At 53.5% G+C, this 21,049-nt stretch overlaps 1 protein-coding gene across 4 annotated transcripts in view; it reads left to right on the top strand.

Moving 5' to 3' along the window:
• CACNA2D3 (calcium voltage-gated channel auxiliary subunit alpha2delta 3) overlaps positions 1-21,049 on the top strand; it is a 1,133,445-nt gene that overhangs the window by 1,032,356 nt on the left and 80,040 nt on the right. For all 4 annotated transcript variants that reach the window (XM_069736702.1, XM_069736703.1, XM_069736699.1 and 1 more), the window contains one exon: positions 594-664. In XM_069736702.1, the coding sequence (XP_069592803.1) occupies positions 594-664 (71 nt within the window). The remainder of the gene's footprint in view (positions 1-593; positions 665-21,049) is intronic.

The following is a 21,049-nucleotide window of genomic DNA, read 5'->3' as shown; positions in this document are numbered from 1 at the left end:
GCTACAAAACATCTCTACAGACTATCGAAAGATTCTTTGGCCCCAGTCTCATGCACATGGTACAACCACACATGGACCTCTTGTGACTCTGTACTACTAAGCCATAAGTAATCTGCCATTGACTCCTTGTGGCACCATATTATAGAGAGATTCTCACCAAGGGTCAAATCTTCTATGGTAGAGTATCTCTTTGATATTTGGCCTTGAGACTTCCATGGGAAACATCCAAAAATTTGGACAGTTCCACACGTTTTAGAAAAGATTGGTGCCCTTTAACTGAATAATTTTCATCTATTGTTAGGAAACTCAACTTGTATCGTGGTGGACTGTCCTTAAGGGAACTCAGGCTCTGCAAACATTTTCCCATTCCATATTTTTTGCGTGTGAGGCGGTGAACAGTTTACAACATCAGTAATTTGTCAATCACTCCGCTCAGCTCAGACAGTTAAACTGAACAGGCAGCTCGGAGCACTTAGGTGGATCATGTCAGAGGTCGCCTTGTGTAAAATGTAATGCTTGGCTGTGCGTAGCTGTATTTTATACTGAGCTCAAGTACTTGTACTAATTTATTATTCCTTCTCATTTTTCCCCAGACTGGGCGTTTTTTCGGAGAAATTGAAGGTGCCGTGATGAACAAGTTGTTAACAATGGGCTCATTTAAAAGGTAAGGATTCCGATGAAGAAGCTAATGCTTTCCACTGTCTACATTTCAGGTATCTCAAACTGAAAGGTCCAACATTGAACACTACAGTTTTAATCTAAGTAGTCACCTATATTTAAGAAGTTTTCACTTATAAAAAATTAATATTTAAACAACATCTTTGTAAAATAGTTACAAATTAATAGCGGAGGCATCCAACACTGATCCATCACCGATTAGCCAAAATGAAGAGTAGTCTCACTCTATGCGATGAATCTCTAAACTCCAAACCAGCTTTCCACGATTAGTCAATTGGCCATTCTGCCTAGTAGAATCAAAAGCCGGTAACGCACATGACATAGTTATCAATGAGTTCTCCAGTTTCCTCCCACATTCCAAAGACATACTGATAGGGAATCTAGATTGTAAGCCCCAATGGGGACAGTGATGATTAGTGTTGAGCGATACCTTCCGATATCGGAAAGTATCGGTATCGGATAGGATCGGCCGATATTCAAAAAATATCGGATATCGCCGATACCGATACCCGATCCCAATGCAAGTCAATGGGACCAAAATATCGGAATTAAAATAAACCCTTTCTTGCCTTGTAGGTTCATTCTACATGAAGGAAAACAACTAAGAATAATGTAGGATGTATTGTGGGAGGTGGCGGAGACATTAAAGGCAATGAGGTTTAGCCCAATCAAATAGAATAGCATGTTTTTTTTTTTTTTTAAGACGTTCGGAGTGAAAAAGATATTGAGTATGTAAATTTTTTTTTATTTTGTCAGATATTGATGTTTCACTATTCCACGCCCTTCCCCTTCTTTTTTTTTCTTTTTTTTTTTAACTTTTCCCACACTTTCATCTTCATCATCATCAGCATCTTTGACATCAACTTCTTCTTCACCTTATTCATCTTCTTCTTCATCTTCTACCTATTTTTTTTTTTTTATTACATTCTTCATATTCATTTTATTCAACTATTATTATTCTTCCTATTCTACATATTCTTTTTATTCCACTGTTATTATTCTTCCTATTCTACTTCTTCATCATATTCTCATTTGTGACAGGCATTCCCGTAGTTGTTATCTATAAAAGTTGGAAGATTACACCTTCCGTTCTGCCAGTCACAAAAGTTACATTTGTCCGCGTTCAGTTTGGCCTGCAGCATCAGGCTTTATCCAGGGGCACCACGAGGAGGAACGGACTCACCCCCATACACTGCTTAGTCTTCTTCTGCATATAATTTAGATAATATCTTTTGCTCTGATATTAAGTCTTATGCTTAATGTTCTTCTGCTCTTTGTTCTGCAGCCTCTTGTTCTTCTGCTTCTCGGTCTTCCATGTCCTCGTCTCCAGGGTCGTCGTCTCCAGTGTCGTCATCTCCGCCGTCGTCGTCTCAGCCGTCGTCGTCTCCGCCGTCGTCGTCGTCGTCATCGGGGTGGTCTTCCGGGTCGTCGTCGTCGTCATCGGGGTGGTCTTCCGGGTCGTCGACTTTAGGGTCTTCAACTTGGAAATGTAGCAGAAGGTACAAGAAGGCTGAGAAAATGCCAAGAACCAGCTGATGGAACTGGAACTCGGATGGCTACCCGAAGGTTCAAGAGCCTATGGAACTACCGAGGACCAGCTGACGTTACTGGAACCCGGTTACTAAGCAGGAGGTACCCGTGCTAAAAATCACTACCAAGGACCGCCTGACGTGGGCGGAACTCGGATACCCAGAAGGAGGCACCTAAGCCAAAGGCTCTGCCCGGAACCAGCTGACGGTACTGGAACCAGGATGGGGAGCAGAAGGTACAAGAGCAAAAGACACTGCCGAGAACCAGCTGACGGTACTGGAACCCGGATGGGTAGCCGAAGGTCCAAGAGCCAATGGAACTACCGAGGACCAGCTGACGTTACTGGAACCCGGTTACTAAGCAGGAGGTACCCGTGCCCGAAAGCACTACCAAGGACCACCTGACGTTGGTGGAACTTGGATACCCAGAAGGAGGCACCTAAGCCAAAGGCTCTGCCCGGAACCAGCTGACGGTACTGGAACCAGGATGGGGAGCAGAAGGTACAAGAGCAAAAGACACTGCCGAGAACCAGCTGACAGTGCTGGAACCAGGTGGTGGACCTGAAGGTCCACAGGAGAGGAGAGAACAGCTAGGCCGCGAGGCAGCCGCAGTTACCGAACCCCAACAGTCCTACAGGGGGAGCTGGGCCTACTGGCACTACAGAACCAGCCTTGACTACCAGTTCACGCAGCCCACATAGGAAGCTCCTAAACTGGAGGCACCCTGGAGTTGGCTAACCCGACCGCACCACGACGGGGCAAGCATAGGCGTCTCAGTGAGCTTGACACAACCCGGAAACAGCTGACGGTGCTGAAACCAGGCTTGGCACGAGGGAGTACCTGTGACAAGAACACTGCCGAGAACCAGCTGGCGGTGCTGGAACCCAGATGCGTTGCCCCAGTGTGCAAGAGCCAATGGCACGACCGAGGACCAGCTGGCGGTGCTGGAACCCGGTTACTAAGCTGTAGGTGCCCGCGCTTAAAAGCACTACCAAGGACCGCCTGACGTTGGCGGAACTCGGATACCCAGGAGGAGGCACCTAAGCCAAAGGCTCGGCCCGGAACCAGCTGACGGTGCTGGAACCAGGTGGTGGACCCCAAGGCCCACAGGAGAGGAGAGAACAGCTAGGCCGCGAGGCAGCCGCAGTTACCGAACCCCAACAGTCCTACAGGGGGAGCTGGGCCTACTGGCACTACAGAACCAGCCTTGACTACCAGTTCACGCAGCCCACATAGGAAGCTCCTAAACTGGAGGCACCCTGGAGTTGGCTAACCCGACTGCAACACGACGGGGCAAACATAGGCGTCTCAGCGAGTTTGACACACCCCGGAAACAGCTGACGGTGCTGAAACCAGGTTTGGCACGAGGGAGTACCTGTGACAAAAACACTGCCGAGAACCAGCTGGCGGTGCTGGAACCCAGATGCGTTGCCCCAGTGTGCAAGAGCCAATGGCACGACCGAGGACCAGCTGACGGTGCTGGAACACGGTTACTAAGCTGTAGGTGCCCGCGCTTAAAAGCACTACCAAGGACCGCCTGACGTTGGCGGAACTCGGATACCCAGGAGGAGGCACCTAAGCCAAAGGCTCGGCCCAGAACCAGCTGACGGTGCTGGAACCAGGTGGTGGACCCCAAGGCCCACAGGAGAGGAGAGAACAGCTAGGCCGCGAGGCAGCCGCAGTTACCGGACCCCAACAGTCCTACAGGGGGAGCTGGGCCTACTGGCACTACAGAACCAGCCTTGACTACCAGTTCACGCAGCCCACATAGGAAGCTCCTAAACTGGAGGCACCCTGGAGTTGGCTAACCCGACCGCACCACGACGGGGCAAGCATAGGCGTTTCAGTGAGCTTGACACAACCCGGAAACAGCTGGCGGTGCTGAAACCAGGCTTGGCACGAGGGAGTACCTGTGTCAAGAACACTGCCGAGAACCAGCTGGCGGTGCTGGAACCCAGATGCGTTGCCCCAGTGTGCAAGAGCCAATGGCACGACCGAGGACCAGCTGACGGTGCTGGAACACGGTTACTAAGCTGTAGGTGCCCGCGCTTAAAAGCACTACCAAGGACCGCCTGACGTTGGCGGAACTCGGATACCCAGGAGGAGGCACCTAAGCCAAAGGCTCGGCCCGGAACCAGCTGACGGTGCTGGAACCAGGTGGTGGACCCCAAGGCCCACAGGAGAGGAGAGAACAGCTAGGCCGCGAGGCAGCCGCAGTTACCGAACCCCAACAGTCCTACAGGGGGAGCTGGGCCTACTGGCACTACAGAACCAGCCTTGACTACCAGTTCACGCAGCCCACATAGGAAGCTCCTAAACTGGAGGCACCCTGGAGTTGGCTAACCCGACTGCAACACGATGGGGCAAACATAGGCGTCTCAGCGAGTTTGACACACCATGGAAACAGCTGACGGTGCTGAAACCAGGTTTGGCACGAGGGAGTACCTGTGACAAAAACACTGCCGAGAACCAGCTGGCGGTGCTGGAACCCAGATGCGTTGCCCCAGTGTGCAAGAGCCAATGGCACGACCGAGGACCAGCTGACGGTGCTGGAACACGGTTACTAAGCTGTAGGTGCCCGCGCTTAAAAGCACTACCAAGGACCGCCTGACGTTGGCGGAACTCGGATACCCAGGAGGAGGCACCTAAGCCAAAGGCTCGGCCCGGAACCAGCTGACGGTGCTGGAACCAGGTGGTGGACCCCAAGGCCCACAGGAGAGGAGAGAACAGCTAGGCCGCGAGGCAGCCGCAGTTACCGAACCCCAACAGTCCTACAGGGGGAGCTGGGCCTACTGGCACTACAGAACCAGCCTTGACTACCAGTTCACGCAGCCCACATAGGAAGCTCCTAAACTGGAGGCACCCTGGAGTTGGCTAACCCGACCGCACCACGACGGGGCAAGCATAGGCGTCTCAGTGAGCTTGACACAACCCGGAAACAGCTGGCGGTGCTGAAACCAGGCTTGGCACGAGGGAGTACCTGTGTCAAGAACACTGCCGAGAACCAGCTGGCGGTGCTGGAACCCAGATGCGTTGCCCCAGTGTGCAAGAGCCAATGGCACGACCGAGGACCAGCTGACGGTGCTGGAACACGGTTACTAAGCTGTAGGTGCCCGCGCTTAAAAGCACTACCAAGGACCGCCTGACGTTGGCGGAACTCGGATACCCAGGAGGAGGCACCTAAGCCAAAGGCTCGGCCCGGAACCAGCTGACGGTGCTGGAACCAGGTGGTGGACCCCAAGGCCCACAGGAGAGGAGAGAACAGCTAGGCCGCGAGGCAGCCGCAGTTACCGAACCCCAACAGTCCTACAGGGGGAGCTGGGCCTACTGGCACTACAGAACCAGCCTTGACTACCAGTTCACGCAGCCCACATAGGAAGCTCCTAAACTGGAGGCACCCTGGAGTTGGCTAACCCGACTGCAACACGACGGGGCAAACATAGGCGTCTCAGCGAGTTTGACACACCCCGGAAACAGCTGACGGTGCTGAAACCAGGTTTGGCACGAGGGAGTACCTGTGACAAAAACACTGCCGAGAACCAGCTGGCGGTGCTGGAACCCAGATGCGTTGCCCCAGTGTGCAAGAGCCAATGGCACGACCGAGGACCAGCTGACGGTGCTGGAACACGGTTACTAAGCTGTAGGTGCCCGCGCTTAAAAGCACTACCAAGGACCGCCTGACGTTGGCGGAACTCAGATACCCAGGAGGAGGCACCTAAGCCAAAGGCTCGGCCCGGAACCAGCTGACGGTGCTGGAACCAGGTGGTGGACCCCAAGGCCCACAGGAGAGGAGAGAACAGCTAGGCCGCGAGGCAGCCGCAGTTACCGAACCCCAACAGTCCTACAGGGGGAGCTGGGCCTACTGGCACTACAGAACCAGCCTTGACTACCAGTTCACGCAGCCCACATAGGAAGCTCCTAAACTGGAGGCACCCTGGAGTTGGCTAACCCGACCGCACCATGACGGGGCAAGCATAGGCGTCTCAGTGAGCTTGACACAACCCGGAAACAGCTGGCGGTGCTGAAACCAGGCTTGGCACGAGGGAGTACCTGTGTCAAGAACACTGCCGAGAACCAGCTGGCGGTGCTGGAACCCAGATGCGTTGCCCCAGTGTGCAAGAGCCAATGGCACGACCGAGGACCAGCTGACGGTGCTGGAACACGGTTACTAAGCTGTAGGTGCCCGCGCTTAAAAGCACTACCAAGGACCGCCTGACGTTGGCGGAACTCGGATACCCAGGAGGAGGCACCTAAGCCAAAGGCTCGGCCCGGAACCAGCTGACGGTGCTGGAACCAGGTGGTGGACCCCAAGGCCCACAGGAGAGGAGAGAACAGCTAGGCCGCGAGGCAGCCGCAGTTACCGAACCCCAACAGTCCTACAGGGGGAGCTGGGCCTACTGGTACTACAGAACCAGCCTTGACTACCAGTTCACGCAGCCCACATAGGAAGCTCCTAAACTGGAGGCACCCTGGAGTTGGCTAACCCGACTGCAACACGACGGGGCAAACATAGGCGTCTCAGCGAGTTTGACACACCCCGGAAACAGCTGACGGTGCTGAAACCAGGTTTAGCACGAGGGAGTACCTGTGACAAAAACACTGCCAAGAACCAGCTGGCGGTGCTGGAACCCAGATGCGTTGCCCCAGTGTGCAAGAGCCAATGGCACGACCGAGGACCAGCTGACGGTGCTGGAACACGGTTACTAAGCTGTAGGTGCCCGCGCTTAAAAGCACTACCAAGGACCGCCTGACGTTGGCGGAACTCGGATACCCAGGAGGAGGCACCTAAGCCAAAGGCTCGGCCCGGAACCAGCTGACGGTGCTGGAACCAGGTGGTGGACCCCAAGGCCCACAGGAGAGGAGAGAACAGCTAGGCCACGAGGCAGCCGCAGTTACCGAACCCCAACAGTCCTACAGGGGGAGCTGGGCCTACTGGCACTACAGAACCAGCCTTGACTACCAGTTCACGCAGCCCACATAGGAAGCTCCTAAACTGGAGGCACCCTGGAGTTGGCTAACCCGACCGCACCACGACGGGGCAAGCATAGGTGTCTCAGTGAGCTTGACACAACCCGGAAACAGCTGACGGTGCTGAAACCAGGCTTGGCACGAGGGAGTACCTGTGACAAGAACACTGCCGAGAACCAGCTGGCAGTGCTGGAACCCAGATGCGTTGCCTATTAAAGATTGTCTTCCTAGAGCCCCAACTAGCGGTGTTGGAGCTAAGGGTAAGCAGGGGGAGCAGAGTGTAGGCCGAAGCCTGCACTGGAGGCAGCTTTGTGTCTGCGTTGCGTTTGCAGGACACTTTGCCGGCTACACAGTGGGGGAACAGCTGGCGTTGCTGAACCCCACTAACACAATGGCGTGTGTTTTTCTCTGTGCAGCTAGCACTTGCGGTCAAAAACTAGCGATGTTAGAGCCCGTGTTGAAGCAGGAGGAGGAGGAGAGGAGCAGAGTGTAGGCCGAAGCCTATTTGAACCAATTTCAAAGGAAACCTTTAACCCCCCCTCAGGTGTTACAAAGTACAAGAGACACACCTTGTGCAGTATTAATGCTGCACAAGTGAAAGGTTGCTCTATTAATTTGTCTACTTGCACACGCTGAATGAAAGACGTACACAATTTAGCCCATTCTACAGTCAAACTGTAGTGGATGCGTGACTTGGCTTTTTAAGGAGACGCAGCACAGGTGTCCCAAATAACGCCTTGGTGCTTGGCGCAGCTTCCTGAGCGTTGTTATTTGCTGTACAGGAGTCTGCGCTCTTGTGTTATCCCTTGGCAATGCCCTGTTAGAGCTGCCCGTCTTATGACCTCATTTCATGTTGGCCGGTGCGGTTAACGATGGCCATAAATCCCAGACCCACAGTGCCTTTTCATAAAGTCACACTGCGGTGCTGTGATTCGTGGCCTTGAGCAGTAAATATTTTGGCCGCTCACACACGTCCTTACACCTGCTTCAGACTGGGCGGCCTCTGCTGATCCCTTCTCGCACGCCGCGGCCATGAGGCTGCACAGTCTGAAGAAGGCGGAAGGAGATGAGTTAAGACAGGTGAAGATATGCACTGCTCGTGCCCATCAATCACACCCTCGCAGTCAATATAAGACAATGAGGAGCATTGTTTCAGGCAGGGCGGACGCACAGGCGCAACAAGCCAACCAATGATGTCAGAAGACGGGAAGCGCTACCAAGGGGGGTGCTGCGTATCATTAGAAAGGAAAGTCACACCTCAGGGACAGTGGAATGGTCTCAATGAGACACATTTTGTACGTTTTGAGTTCCACGTGGGCAAGGACAAAAAGTCAGCCACCTTGTACAAATGCAGCAGTACTGCTGTACAAGGTGGCTGTTATACATAGAAACACCTGGGGGTGGGGGGCAGGCTCCCTTCAATTTCAGTTCATGTGCCTGCGTGGCGTTTGCAGGACACGTTGCCAGCTACACAGCAGGGGAACAGCTGGCGGTGCTGAACCCCACTAACACATTGGCTGGTGTTTTTCTCTGTGCAGCTAGCATGTCCGGGCAGAAACTGGCGTTGTTTGAGCCCAGGGTCAGCAGGAGGAGGAGAGGAGCAAAGTGTAGGCCGAAGCCTGCACTGGTGGCAGCTTTTGTTCAGTTGTGCCAGCGTGGCTTGTGCTGGACACGATGCCGACTACACAGCAGGGGAACAGCTGGCGGTGCTGAACCCCACTAACACATTGGCTGGTGTTTTTCTCTGTGCAGCTAGCATGTCCGGGCAGAAACTGGCGTTGTTTGAGCCCAGGGTCAGCAGGAGGAGGAGAGGAGCAAAGTGTAGGCCGAAGCCTGCACTGGTGGCAGCTTTTGTTCTGTTGTGCCAGCGTGGCTTGTGCTGGACACGTTGCCGACTACACAGCAGGGGAACAGCTGGCGTTGCTGAACCCCACTAACACATTGACTGGTGTTTTTCTCTGTGCAGCTAGCAGTTCCGGGCAAAAACTAGCGGTGTTTGAGCCCAGGGTCAGCAGGAGGAGTAGAGGAGCAGAGTGTAGGCCGAAGCCTAGTTGAACCAATTTCAAAGGTTACCTTTAACCCCCCCTCAGGTGTTGCAAGGTACAAGAGCCACACCTTGAACAGCATTAATGATGCACAAGTCAAAGGTTGCTCTATTTAATTTTGCTCCTTGCACACGCTGAATTAAACACGTACACTATTTAGCCCATTATACTGTCAAACAGTAGTGGAGGCGTGACTAGTCTACTAGTCTTTTTAAGGAGACGCAGCACAGGTGTACAAATTTACACCTAGGTGCTGTGCGCAGATTCCTTACCGTTGTTATTTGCAGTACAGGAAACTGCGCTCTTGTGTTATCCCTTGGCAATACCCTGTTAGTGCAGGCCGTCTCATGACCTCATTTCATGTTGGCCGGTGCGGTTAACGATGGCCATAAATCCCAGACCCACAGTGGCTTTTCCTAAAGTCACACTGCGGTGCTGGGATTCGTGGCCTTGTGCAGTAAATATGTTCCCCACTCACACATGTCCTTACACCTGCTTCAGACTGGGCGGCCTCAGCTGATCCCTTATCGCATGCCGCGGCCATGAGGCCGCACAGTCAGAAGAAGGCGGAAGGAGGGGAGTGAAGACAGGGGAACATATGCACTGCTCGTGCCCATCAATCACACCCTCGCAGTCAAAATATATGAGACAACGGGGGGCGTTGTGTCGGGCAGGGGGGACGCACAGGCACAGCCAGCCAACCAATGATGTCAGGAGACGGGCAGCGCTAACAATGGGGGTGCTGCGTGTCATTAAAAAGGAAAGTCACACCTCAGGGACATTGTAATGGTCTGTAATGAGACACATTTTGTACTTGTTGAGTTCCACGTGTGCAAGGAGAAAAAGTCAGCCACCTTGTACAAATGCAGCAGTACTGCTGTACAAGGTGGCTGTTATAAATAGAAACACCTGGGGGGGTGGGGGGCAGGCTCCCTTCAATTTCAGTTCATGTGCCTGCGTGGCGTTTGCAGGACACGTTGCCAGCTACACAGCAGGGGAACAGCTGGCGGTGCTGAACCCCACTAACACATTGGCTGGTGTTTTTCTCTGTGCAGCTAGCATGTCCGGGCAGAAACTGGCGTTGTTTGAGCCCAGGGTCAGCAGGAGGAGGAGAGGAGCAAAGTGTAGGCCGAAGCCTGCACTGGTGGTAGCTTTTGGTCAGCTGTGCCAGCGTGGCTTGTGCTGGACACGATGCCGACTACACAGCAGGGGAACAGCTGGCGGTGCTGAACCCCACTAACACATTGACTGGTGTTTTTCTCTGTGCAGCTAGCATGTCCGGGCAGAAACTGGCGGTGTTTGAGCCCGGGGTCAGCAGGAGGAGGAGAGGAGCAGAGTGTAGGCCGAAGCCTGCACTGGTGGCAGCTTTTGGTCGGTTGTGCCAGCGTGGCTTGTGCTGGACACGATGCCAACTACACAGCAGGGGAACAGCTGGCGGTGCTGAACCCCACGAACACATTGACTGGTGTTTTTCTCTGTGCAGCTAGCAGTTCCGGGCAGAAACTAGCGGTGTTTGAGCCCAGGGTCAGCAGGAGGAGTAGAGGAGCAGAGTGTAGGCCGAAGCCTAGTTGAACCAATTTCAAAGGTTACCTTTAACCCCCCCTCAGGTGTTGCAAGGTACAAGAGCCACACCTTGAACAGCATTAATGATGCACAAGTCAAAGGTTGCTCTATTTAATTTTGCTCCTTGCACACGCTGAATTAAACACGTACACTATTTAACCCATTATACTGTCAAACAGTAGTGGAGGCGTGACTACTAGTCTTTTTAAGGAGACGCAGCACAGGTGTACAAATTTACACCTAGGTGCTGTGCGCAGATTCCTTACCGTTGTTATTTGCAGTACAGGAAACTGCGCTCTTGTGTTATCCCTTGGCAATACCCTGTTAGTGCAGGCCGTCTCATGACCTCATTTCATGTTGGCCGTTGCGGTTAACGATGGCCATAAATCCCAGACCCACAGTGGCTTTTCCTAAAGTCACACTGCGGTGCTGGGATTCGTGGCCTTGTGCAGTAAATATGTTCGCCGCTCACACATGTCCTTACACCTGCTTCAGACTGGGCGGCCTCAGCTGATCCCTTATCGCATGCCGCGGCCATGAGGCCGCACAGTCAGAAGAAGGCGGAAGGAGGGGAGTGAAGACAGGGGAACATATGCACTGCTCGTGCCCATCAATCACACCCTCGCAGTCAAAATATATGAGACAACGGGGGGCGTTGTGTCGGGCAGGGGGGACGCACAGGCACAGCCAGCCAACCAATGATGTCAGGAGACGGGCAGCGCTAACAATGGGGGTGCTGCGTGTCATTAAAAAGGAAAGTCACACCTCAGGGACATTGTAATGGTCTGTAATGAGACACATTTTGTACTTGTTGAGTTCCACGTGTGCAAGGAGAAAAAGTCAGCCACCTTGTACAAATGCAGCAGTACTGCTGTACAAGGTGGCTGTTATACATAGAAACACCTGGGGGGGTGGGGGGCAGGCTCCCTTCAATTTCAGTTCATGTGCCTGCGTGGCGTTTGCAGGACACGTTGCCAGCTACACAGCAGGGGAACAGCTGGCGGTGCTGAACCCCACTAACACATTGGCTGGTGTTTTTCTCTGTGCAGCTAGCATGTCCGGGCAGAAACTGGCGTTGTTTGAGCCCAGGGTCAGCAGGAGGAGGAGAGGAGCAAAGTGTAGGCCGAAGCCTGCACTGGTGGCAGCTTTTGGTCAGTTGTGCCAGCGTGGCTTGTGCTGGACACGATGCCGACTACACAGCAGGGGAACAGCTGGCGGTGCTGAACCCCACTAACACATTGGCTGGTGTTTTTCTCTGTGCAGCTAGCATGTCCGGGCAGAAACTGGCGTTGTTTGAGCCCAGGGTCAGCAGGAGGAGGAGAGGAGCAAAGTGTAGGCCGAAGCCTGCACTGGTGGCAGCTTTTGGTCAGTTGTGCCAGCGTGGCTTGTGCTGGACACGATGCCGACTACACAGCAGGGGAACAGCTGGCGGTGCTGAACCCCACTAACACATTGGCTGGTGTTTTTCTCTGTGCAGCTAGCATGTCCGGGCAGAAACTGGCGTTGTTTGAGCCCAGGGTCAGCAGGAGGAGGAGAGGAGCAGAGTGTAGGCCGAAGCCTAGTTGAACCAATTTCAAAGGTTACCTTTAACCCCCCCCCTCAGGTGTTGCAAGGTACAAGAGCCACACCTTGAACAGCATTAATGATGCACAAGTCAAAGGTTGCTCTATTTAATTTTGCTCCTTGCACACGCTGAATAAAACACGTACACTATTTAGCCCATTATACTGTCAAACAGTAGTGGAGGCGTGACTACTAGTCTTTTTAAGGAGATGCAGCACAGGTGTCAAAATTTACACCTAGCTGCTGTGCGCAGATTCCTGAGCGTTGTTATTTGCTGTACAGGAGTCTGCGCTATTGGGATCCCTTGGCCATGCGCTGTGAGCGCTTCCTGTCTTCTGACCTCATTTAATGTCGGCCGTTACGGTTAGCGATGGACATGAATCCCAGACCCACAGTGTGTTTTCAAAAAATCACACTGCGTGGCTGGGATTCGTGGCCTTGTTCAGTAAATATGTTTGACGCTCACACATGTCCTTACACCTGCTTCAGACTGGGCGGCCTCATCTGATCCCTTATCGCCTGCCGCGGCCATGAGGACACCCAGTCTGAAGAAGGCGGAAGGAGATGAGTGAACACAGGCAAACATATGCACTGCACATGCCCATCAATCACACCCTCGCTGTTCACAAAAAATAAGACACCGAGGGGCGTTGTTTCGAGCAGGGCAGACTCACAGGCGCAGCCAGCTAACCAATGATGTCAAAAGACGGGCAGCGCTAACAAGGGTGGTGCTGCGTATAATTAGAAAGGAAAGTCACACCTCAGGGACAGTGGAATGGTCTCAATGAGACACATTTTGTACTTGTTGAGTTCCACGTGTGCAAGGAGAAAAAGTCAGCCACCTTGTACAAATGCAGCAGTACTGCTGTACAAGGTGGCTGTTATACATAGAAACACCTGGGGGGGTGGGGGGCAGGCTCCCTTCAATTTCAGTTCATGTGCCTGCGTGGCGTTTGCAGGACACGTTGCCAGCTACACAGCAGGGGAACAGCTGGCGGTGCTGAACCCCACTAACACATTGGCTGGTGTTTTTCTCTGTGCAGCTAGCATGTCCGGGCAGAAACTGGCGTTGTTTGAGCCCAGGGTCAGCAGGAGGAGGAGAGGAGCAAAGTGTAGGCCGAAGCCTGCACTGGTGGCAGCTTTTGGTCAGTTGTGCCAGCGTGGCTTGTGCTGGACACGATGCCGACTACACAGCAGGGGAACAGCTGGCGGTGCTGAACCCCACTAACACATTGGCTGGTGTTTTTCTCTGTGCAGCTAGCATGTCCGGGCAGAAACTGGCGTTGTTTGAGCCCAGGGTCAGCAGGAGGAGGAGAGGAGCAAAGTGTAGGCCGAAGCCTGCACTGGTGGCAGCTTTTCGTCAGTTGTGCCAGCGTGGCTTGTGCTGGACACGATGCCGACTACACAGCAGGGGAACAGCTGGCGGTGCTGAACCCCACTAACACATTGGCTGGTGTTTTTCTCTGTGCAGCTAGCATGTCCGGGCAGAAACTGGCGTTGTTTGAGCCCAGGGTCAGCAGGAGGAGGAGAGGAGCAGAGTGTAGGCCGAAGCCTAGTTGAACCAATTTCAAAGGTTACCTTTAACCCCCCCCCCTCAGGTGTTGCAAGGTACAAGAGCCACACCTTGAACAGCATTAATGATGCACAAGTCAAAGGTTGCTCTATTTAATTTTGCTCCTTGCACACGCTGAATAAAACACGTACACTATTTAGCCCATTATACTGTCAAACAGTAGTGGAGGCGTGACTACTAGTCTTTTTAAGGAGATGCAGCACAGGTGTCAAAATTTACACCTAGCTGCTGTGCGCAGATTCCTGAGCGTTGTTATTTGCTGTACAGGAGTCTGCGCTATTGGGATCCCTTGGCCATGCGCTGTGAGCGCTTCCTGTCTTCTGACCTCATTTAATGTCGGCCGTTACGGTTAGCGATGGACATGAATCCCAGACCCACAGTGTGTTTTCAAAAAATCACACTGCGTGGCTGGGATTCGTGGCCTTGTTCAGTAAATATGTTTGACGCTCACACATGTCCTTACACCTGCTTCAGACTGGGCGGCCTCATCTGATCCCTTATCGCCTGCCGCGGCCATGAGGACACCCAGTCTGAAGAAGGCGGAAGGAGATGAGTGAACACAGGCAAACATATGCACTGCACATGCCCATCAATCACACCCTCGCTGTTCAAAAAATAAGACACCGAGGGGCGTTGTTTTGAGCAGGGCAGACGCACAGGCGCAGCCAGCTAACCAATGATGTCAAAAGACGGGCAGCGCTAACAAGGGTGGTGCTGCTTATCATTAGAAAGGAAAGTCACACCTCAGGGACAGTGGAATGGTCTCAATGAGACACATTTTGTACGTGTTGAGTTCCACGTGGGCAAGGAGAAAAAGTCAGCCACCTTGTACAAATGCAGCAGTACTGCTGTACAAGGTGGCTGTTTTACATAGAAACACCTGGGGGTGGGGGGCAGGCTCCCTTCAATTTCAGTTCATGTGCCTGCGTGGCGTTTGCAGGTCACGTTGCAAGCTACACAGCAGGGGAACAGCTGGCGGTGCTGAACCCCACTGACACATTGACTGGTGTTTTTCTCTGTGCAGCTCACATGTCCGGGCAAAAACTGGCGGTGTTAGAGCCCAGGGTCAGCAGGAGGAGGAGAGGAGCAATGTGTAGGCCGAAGCCTGCACTGGTGGCAGCTTTTGGTCAGTTGTGCCAGCGTGGCTTGTGCTGGACACGATGCCGGCTACACAGCGGGGGAACAGCTGGCGGTGCTGAACCCCACTAACACATTGGCTGGTGTTTTTCTCTGTGCAGCTAGCACTTCCGGGCAGAAACTGGCGGTGTTTGAGCCCAGGGTCAGCAGGAGGAGGAGAGGAGCAGAGTGTAGGCCGAAGCCTGCACTTGTGGCAGCTTTTGGTCAGTTGTGCCAGCGTGGCTTGTGCTGGACACGATGCCGACTACACAGCAGGGGAACAGCTGGCGGTGCTGAACCTCACTAACACATTGACTGGTGTTTTTCTCTGTGCAGCTAGCAGTTCCGGGCAAAAACTAGCGGTGTTTGAGCCCAGGGTCAGCAGGAGAGGAGCAGAGTGTAGGCCGAAGCCTAGTTGAACCAATTTCAAAGGTTACCTTTAACCCCCCTCAGGTGTTGCAAGGTACAAGAGCCACACCTTGTGCAGCATTAATGCTGCACAAGTAAAAGGTTGCTCTATTTGTTTTGCTCCTTGCACACGCTGACTAAAACACGTACACTATTTAGCCCATTATACTGTCAAACAGTTGTGGAGGCGTGACTTGTCTTTTTAAGGAGACGCAGCACAGGTGTCAAAATTTGCACCTAGGTAATGGGCGCAGATTCCTGAGCGTTGTTATTTGCTGTACAGGAGTCTGCGCTATTGTGATCCCTTGGCCATGCGCTGTGAGCGCTTCCTGTCTTCTGACCTCATTTCATTTCGGCCGTTGCGGTTAGCGATGGACATGAATCCCAGACCCACAGTGTGTTTTCAAAAAATCACACTGCGTGGCTGGGATTCGTGGCCTTGTGCAGTAAATAGGTTTGCCGCTTACACATGTCCTTACACCTGCTCCAGACTGGGCGGCCTCAGCTGATCCCTTATCGCCTACCACGGCCAGGAGGCCGCACAGTCTGAAGAAGGCGGAAGGAGATGAGTTAAGACAGGCGAACATATGCACTGCTCGTGCCCATAAACCACACCCTCGCTGACAAAATAAATATGACAACGAGAGGCGTTGTTTCTAGCAGGGCGGATGCACAGGCGCAGGCAGCTAACCATGATGACAAAAGACGGGAAACGCTACCAAGGGTGGTGCTGCGTATCATTAGAAAGGAAAGTCACACCTCAGGGACAGTGGAATGGTCTCAATGAGACACATTTTGTACGTGTTGAGTTCCACGTGGGCAAGGAGAAAAAGTCAGCCACCTTGTACAAATGCAGCAGTACTGCTGTACTAGGTGGCTGTTATACATAGAAACACCTGGGGGGGTGGGGCCAGGTTCCCTTTAATTTCAGTTCATGTGCCTGCGTGGCGTTTGCAGGTCACGTTGCCGGCTACACAGCAGGGGAACAGCTGGCGTTGCTGAACCCCACTAACACATTGGCTGGTGTTTTTCTCTGTGCAGCTAGCACTTCCGGGCAAAAACTAGTGGTGTTTGAGCCCAGGGTCAGCAGGAGGAGGAGAGGAGCAGAGTGTAGGCCGAAGCCTGCACTGGTGGCAGCTTTTGTTCTGTTGTGCCAGCGTGGCTTGTGCTGGACACGTTGCCGACTACACAGCAGGGGAACAGCTGGCGGTGCTGAACCCCACTGACACATCACCTAGTGTTTTTTCTGTGTAGACAACACTTCCAGGTGGCAACTGACAGTGTTGAAACCCAGGGAATCAAAGAGGAGCAGAGTGTAGGCCGAAGCCTGCAGTGGAGCAAGTTGAAAGGGAACCTTTAACCCCCCCCCAGGCATTTGTTGCTGAAAGAGCCATCTTGTACAGCAGTAATACTGCACATGGAAAATGGTGGCTCCGAAAATTATGCTCCTTGCAAACGCTGAAGTACACACTCATATAATGTGTCCCCTCACACCGTCAAACCATCCCGGAAGTGGGACTTTCCTTTGTAATGTGACACAGCACAGCCGTCATTCCAACCCCCTTGGTGCCGGGCGCCACCTCCTCAACGTTGTTTGGTTCTGTCACGGAGCCCGCGCTGTAATGTTATCCCTTGGCCATGCACAGTTAGCGGTGCCCGTCTTCTGACATCATGTAGGTGTCAGGCTGGCAGTGCCTGTGCGTCCAAGCTGCCCGAGATCCAACCTTGCAGTGTCATCTAAAGTAGTCCCACTGCGGGCCAGGGATCCATGGGCATGCGCAGTGCATATCATCGCCTCTCACTCACCTCCTTCCTGCTTCTTCAGACTGTGCGGCGTCACGGCCGTGGCATGCTATTAGGGATCAGCTGACGCCGCCTAGTCTGAAGAAGCGTGAAGAAGGGGAGTGAGAGGCTAGTATATGCACTGCGCATGGCCATGGATACCAGGCCCACTGTGGGATCACATTAGACGACACTGCGAGGTGTGATTTCGGGCAGCGTGGACGCACAGGCGCAGCCAGGACGACAACAAATGATGTCAGAGGACGGGCAGCGCAAACTGTGCATAGCCAAGGGATAACATAACAGCGCAGGGTCCATGACGAATCAAACAACGCTAAGGAGGCAGCGCACGGTGCCAAGGGGGTAGCAATGACGGCTGTGCTGCGTCACATTACAAAGGAAAGTCCCACCTCCGGGACGGTTGGACGGTGTGAGGGGACACATTACATGAGTGTGTAGTTTAGCGTTTGCAAGGAGCATAATTTCAAGAGCGACCTTTCCCTTGTGCAGTATTAGTGCTGCACATGGTGGCTCTTTCAGTAACAAACGCCTAGGGGGGGGGGGGGACGGGTCCCCTTACATTTTAGTTGTGCCAGCGTGGCGGTCGCATGACACGTTGCCGGATACACAGCTGGGGATCAGCTGAAGTTACTGAACCCCAATAACAGAGGAGCGACTGTTGACTGTGCACACAGCACTTCCAGGCACCAACTGGCGGTGTTAGAGCCCAGGGACAGCAGGAGGAGCAGATTGGAGGTATTGCCGCACACACAGCTGGGGATCAGCTGACGTTACTGAACCCCAATAACAGAGGAGCGACTGTTGACTGTGAACACAGCACTTCCAGGCACCAACTGGCGGTGTTAGAGCCCAGGGACAGCAGGAGGAGCAGATTGGAGGTATTGCCGCACACACAGCTGGGGATCAGCTGACGTTACTGAACCCCAATAATAGAGGAGCGACTGTTGACTGTGCACACAGCACTTCCAGGCACCAACTGGCAGTGTTAGAGCCCAGGGACAGCAGGAGGAGCAGAGGAACAGAGTGTAGGCCGAAGCCTGATTGGAGCAAGTTGAAAGGGAACCTTTAACCCCCCCCCAAGACGTTTGTAGCTGAAAGAGCCATCTTGTGCAGCACTAAGGATGCAAAAGGAAAAGGTTGCTCTTTTAATTATGCTCCTTGCAAACACCGAAGTAAACACTAAAAATGTGTCCCTTTATACCGTTAAACCGTTCCGGAGGTGCGAATTTCCTTCGTAATGGGACACAGCACAGCTGTCATTCCTATCCCCTTGATGCCGTGCGGTGCCTCCTCAGCGTTGTTTTAAGCTGTCACGGAGCCTGCGCTGTTCTGTTAGCCCTTGGCCATGCCCAATTAGCGCTGCCTGTCTTCTGACATAATTTGGTGTCAGGCTGTCAGTGCCTGTGCGTCCACGCTGCTCCAGATCCCACCTCGCAGTCTCGTCTAACGTAATCCCACTGCGGGCCTTGGAACCATGGGCATGCACAGTGCATAACCTCGACTCTCACTCCCCTCCTTCCCTCTTCTTCAGACTGTGCGGTGTCACGGCCGTGGCATGCTAGGGATCAGCTGACGGCGCACAGTCTAAAGAAGGCGGAGGGAAATGAGCGAGAGCCCGAGGGGAAGATATGCACTGCGCATGCCCATGGATCCCAGGCCCGCAGTGTGACTCAATCAGAAGACACTGCGAGGCGGGTTCTCGGGCAGCGCGGCCGCACAGGCGCAGCCAGCCTGACACCAAATTATGTCAGAAGACAGGCAGCGCAAATAGGGCATGCACAAGGGATAACAGAACAGCGCAGGCTCCGTGACAGCTTAAAACAACGCTGAGGAGGCAGCGCATGGCACCAAGGGGGTAGGAATGACGGCTGTGCTGCGTCACATTACGAAGGAAAGTCCCAGCTCCGGGACGGTATAACGGTATCAGTGAACACATTTTATAAGTGTTAAGTTCTGCGTGTGCAAAGAGCTAAAAAAAAAGAGCTACCTTTTCCTTGTGCAGCATTACTGCTGCACAAGATGGCTCTTTCAGTTCAGGTGGTAGAAAGATGAACACAGCAGGAGACCTGGATGACACCCAATTACTTAATCAGGCAGAGGAGTGGCAAATTCCTGCGAGATCCAGGCCTGGTTCATTTTCAGGAAAGTAAGCCGGTCAACGTTATCGGAGGATAGTCGCATGCGACGGTCTGTTAGTACACCACCTGCGGCACTAAAGACACGTTCCGATAAGACACTAGCCGCAGGGCAAGCCAGCACCTCCAATGCATACTGGCTTAGCTCTGGCCATGTATCCAGCTTAGAGACCCAAAACTTGAACGGGGAAGAGCCGTCTGGGAGTACAGTAAGAGGGCAAGCCATGTAGTCTGTCACCATCTGACGGAACCGTTGCCTCCTGCTGACTGGAGCCGCCGGTGATGGTGTAGACATTTGGGGCGGGCACACAAAAGTGTGCCAGAGTTGTGCCATACTGGGCTTGCCTTGGGCAGAGGCACTGCTTCTGCTCCCTCTTTGGGCAGAGCCTCCCCCACTGCCTCGACGCACTGAGCTGCTTTGTAAAGCACTAGCAGCACTCCTCTCAGTTGGACAGGAGAAGATGATGGAATTCACCAGTGTGTCGTGGTACTCCCGCAATTTACGCTCCCGGGTCAACGCAGGGATGAGGTTTTGGACGTTGTCCCGGTAGCGAGGATCGAGGAGGGTGAACACCCAATAATCAGGCATGTTGAGAATGTGGTCGATGCGGCGGTCGTTTCTCAGGCACTGCAGCATGAAATCCACCATGTGCTGCAGAGTGCCAACTGGCCCAGAAACGCTGTCCCCTGCTTGAGACATGATCTCTGCCCGCTCGTCATCACCCCACCCTCGCTGTACACACTGACCACTGGACAATTGTGTCGCTCCCTCCTCTGGACGGAGCTCTTCCTCCTCCATTGACTCCTCCTCATCCTCCTCACAAATTGGCCCCTGCGTACCCCTTTGTGAGGAACCACGTGGCGCTGACTCTCCAGAAGCTGATGGAAAAGGTGACTCCTCATCCTCCACCTCTTCCACCACATCATCCCTTAACCCTTGCAAAGTTTGCTGAAGCAGGCAGATAAGGGGGACAGTCATGCTGACTAGTGCATCATCTGCACTTGCCATCCGCGTGGAATAATCAAAAGGACGCAAAACCTGGCAGACGTCCTTCATAGTGGCCCACTCTGTGGTTGTGAAGTCTGATCGGCGCTGACTGCGACTTCTTTGCGCCTGATGCAGCTGGTACTCCATAACTGCTTGCTGCTGCTCACACAACCGCTCCAACATATGTAACGTGGAATTCCACCGGGTAGGTAGGTCACATATGATGCGGTGTTCCGGAAGGCGGAATCGGCGCTGCAGAGCAGCAATGCGGGATCTGGCCAAGCTGGAACGCCGCAAGTGAGCACACTCTAGGCGGACCTTGTGCAGCAGGGCATCAAGATCCGGATAGTCCCTCAGAAAACTCTGCACAACCAAATTGAGCACATGTGCCAGACATGGGATGTGAGTGAGGTTGCCAAGGGCCAAAGCTGCCACCAGATTTCGGCCATTGTCACACACTACCATGCCTGGCTGGAGATTCGCTGGCAGTAACCACACATCGCTCTCCTGCTTGATGGCATTCCAGAGCTCCTGCGCTGTGTGGCTTCGATGCCCCAATGAAACTAGTTTCAAGACGGCCTGCTGACGTTTGGCCACGGCTGTGCTCATGTCGGTCATAGGTAAACGTTCACGGGTCCATGTGGAGGTGGACTGTGACGGATCCTGCAGAGAGGAATCAG

Source organism: Ranitomeya imitator, chromosome 8 (assembly GCF_032444005.1).
Source record: "Ranitomeya imitator isolate aRanImi1 chromosome 8, aRanImi1.pri, whole genome shotgun sequence".
NCBI classification, from domain to species: Eukaryota; Metazoa; Chordata; class Amphibia; order Anura; family Dendrobatidae; genus Ranitomeya; species Ranitomeya imitator.
Note: the sequence above shows the minus strand (reverse complement) of the source record. Positions and strands in the feature narration are given on the sequence as shown.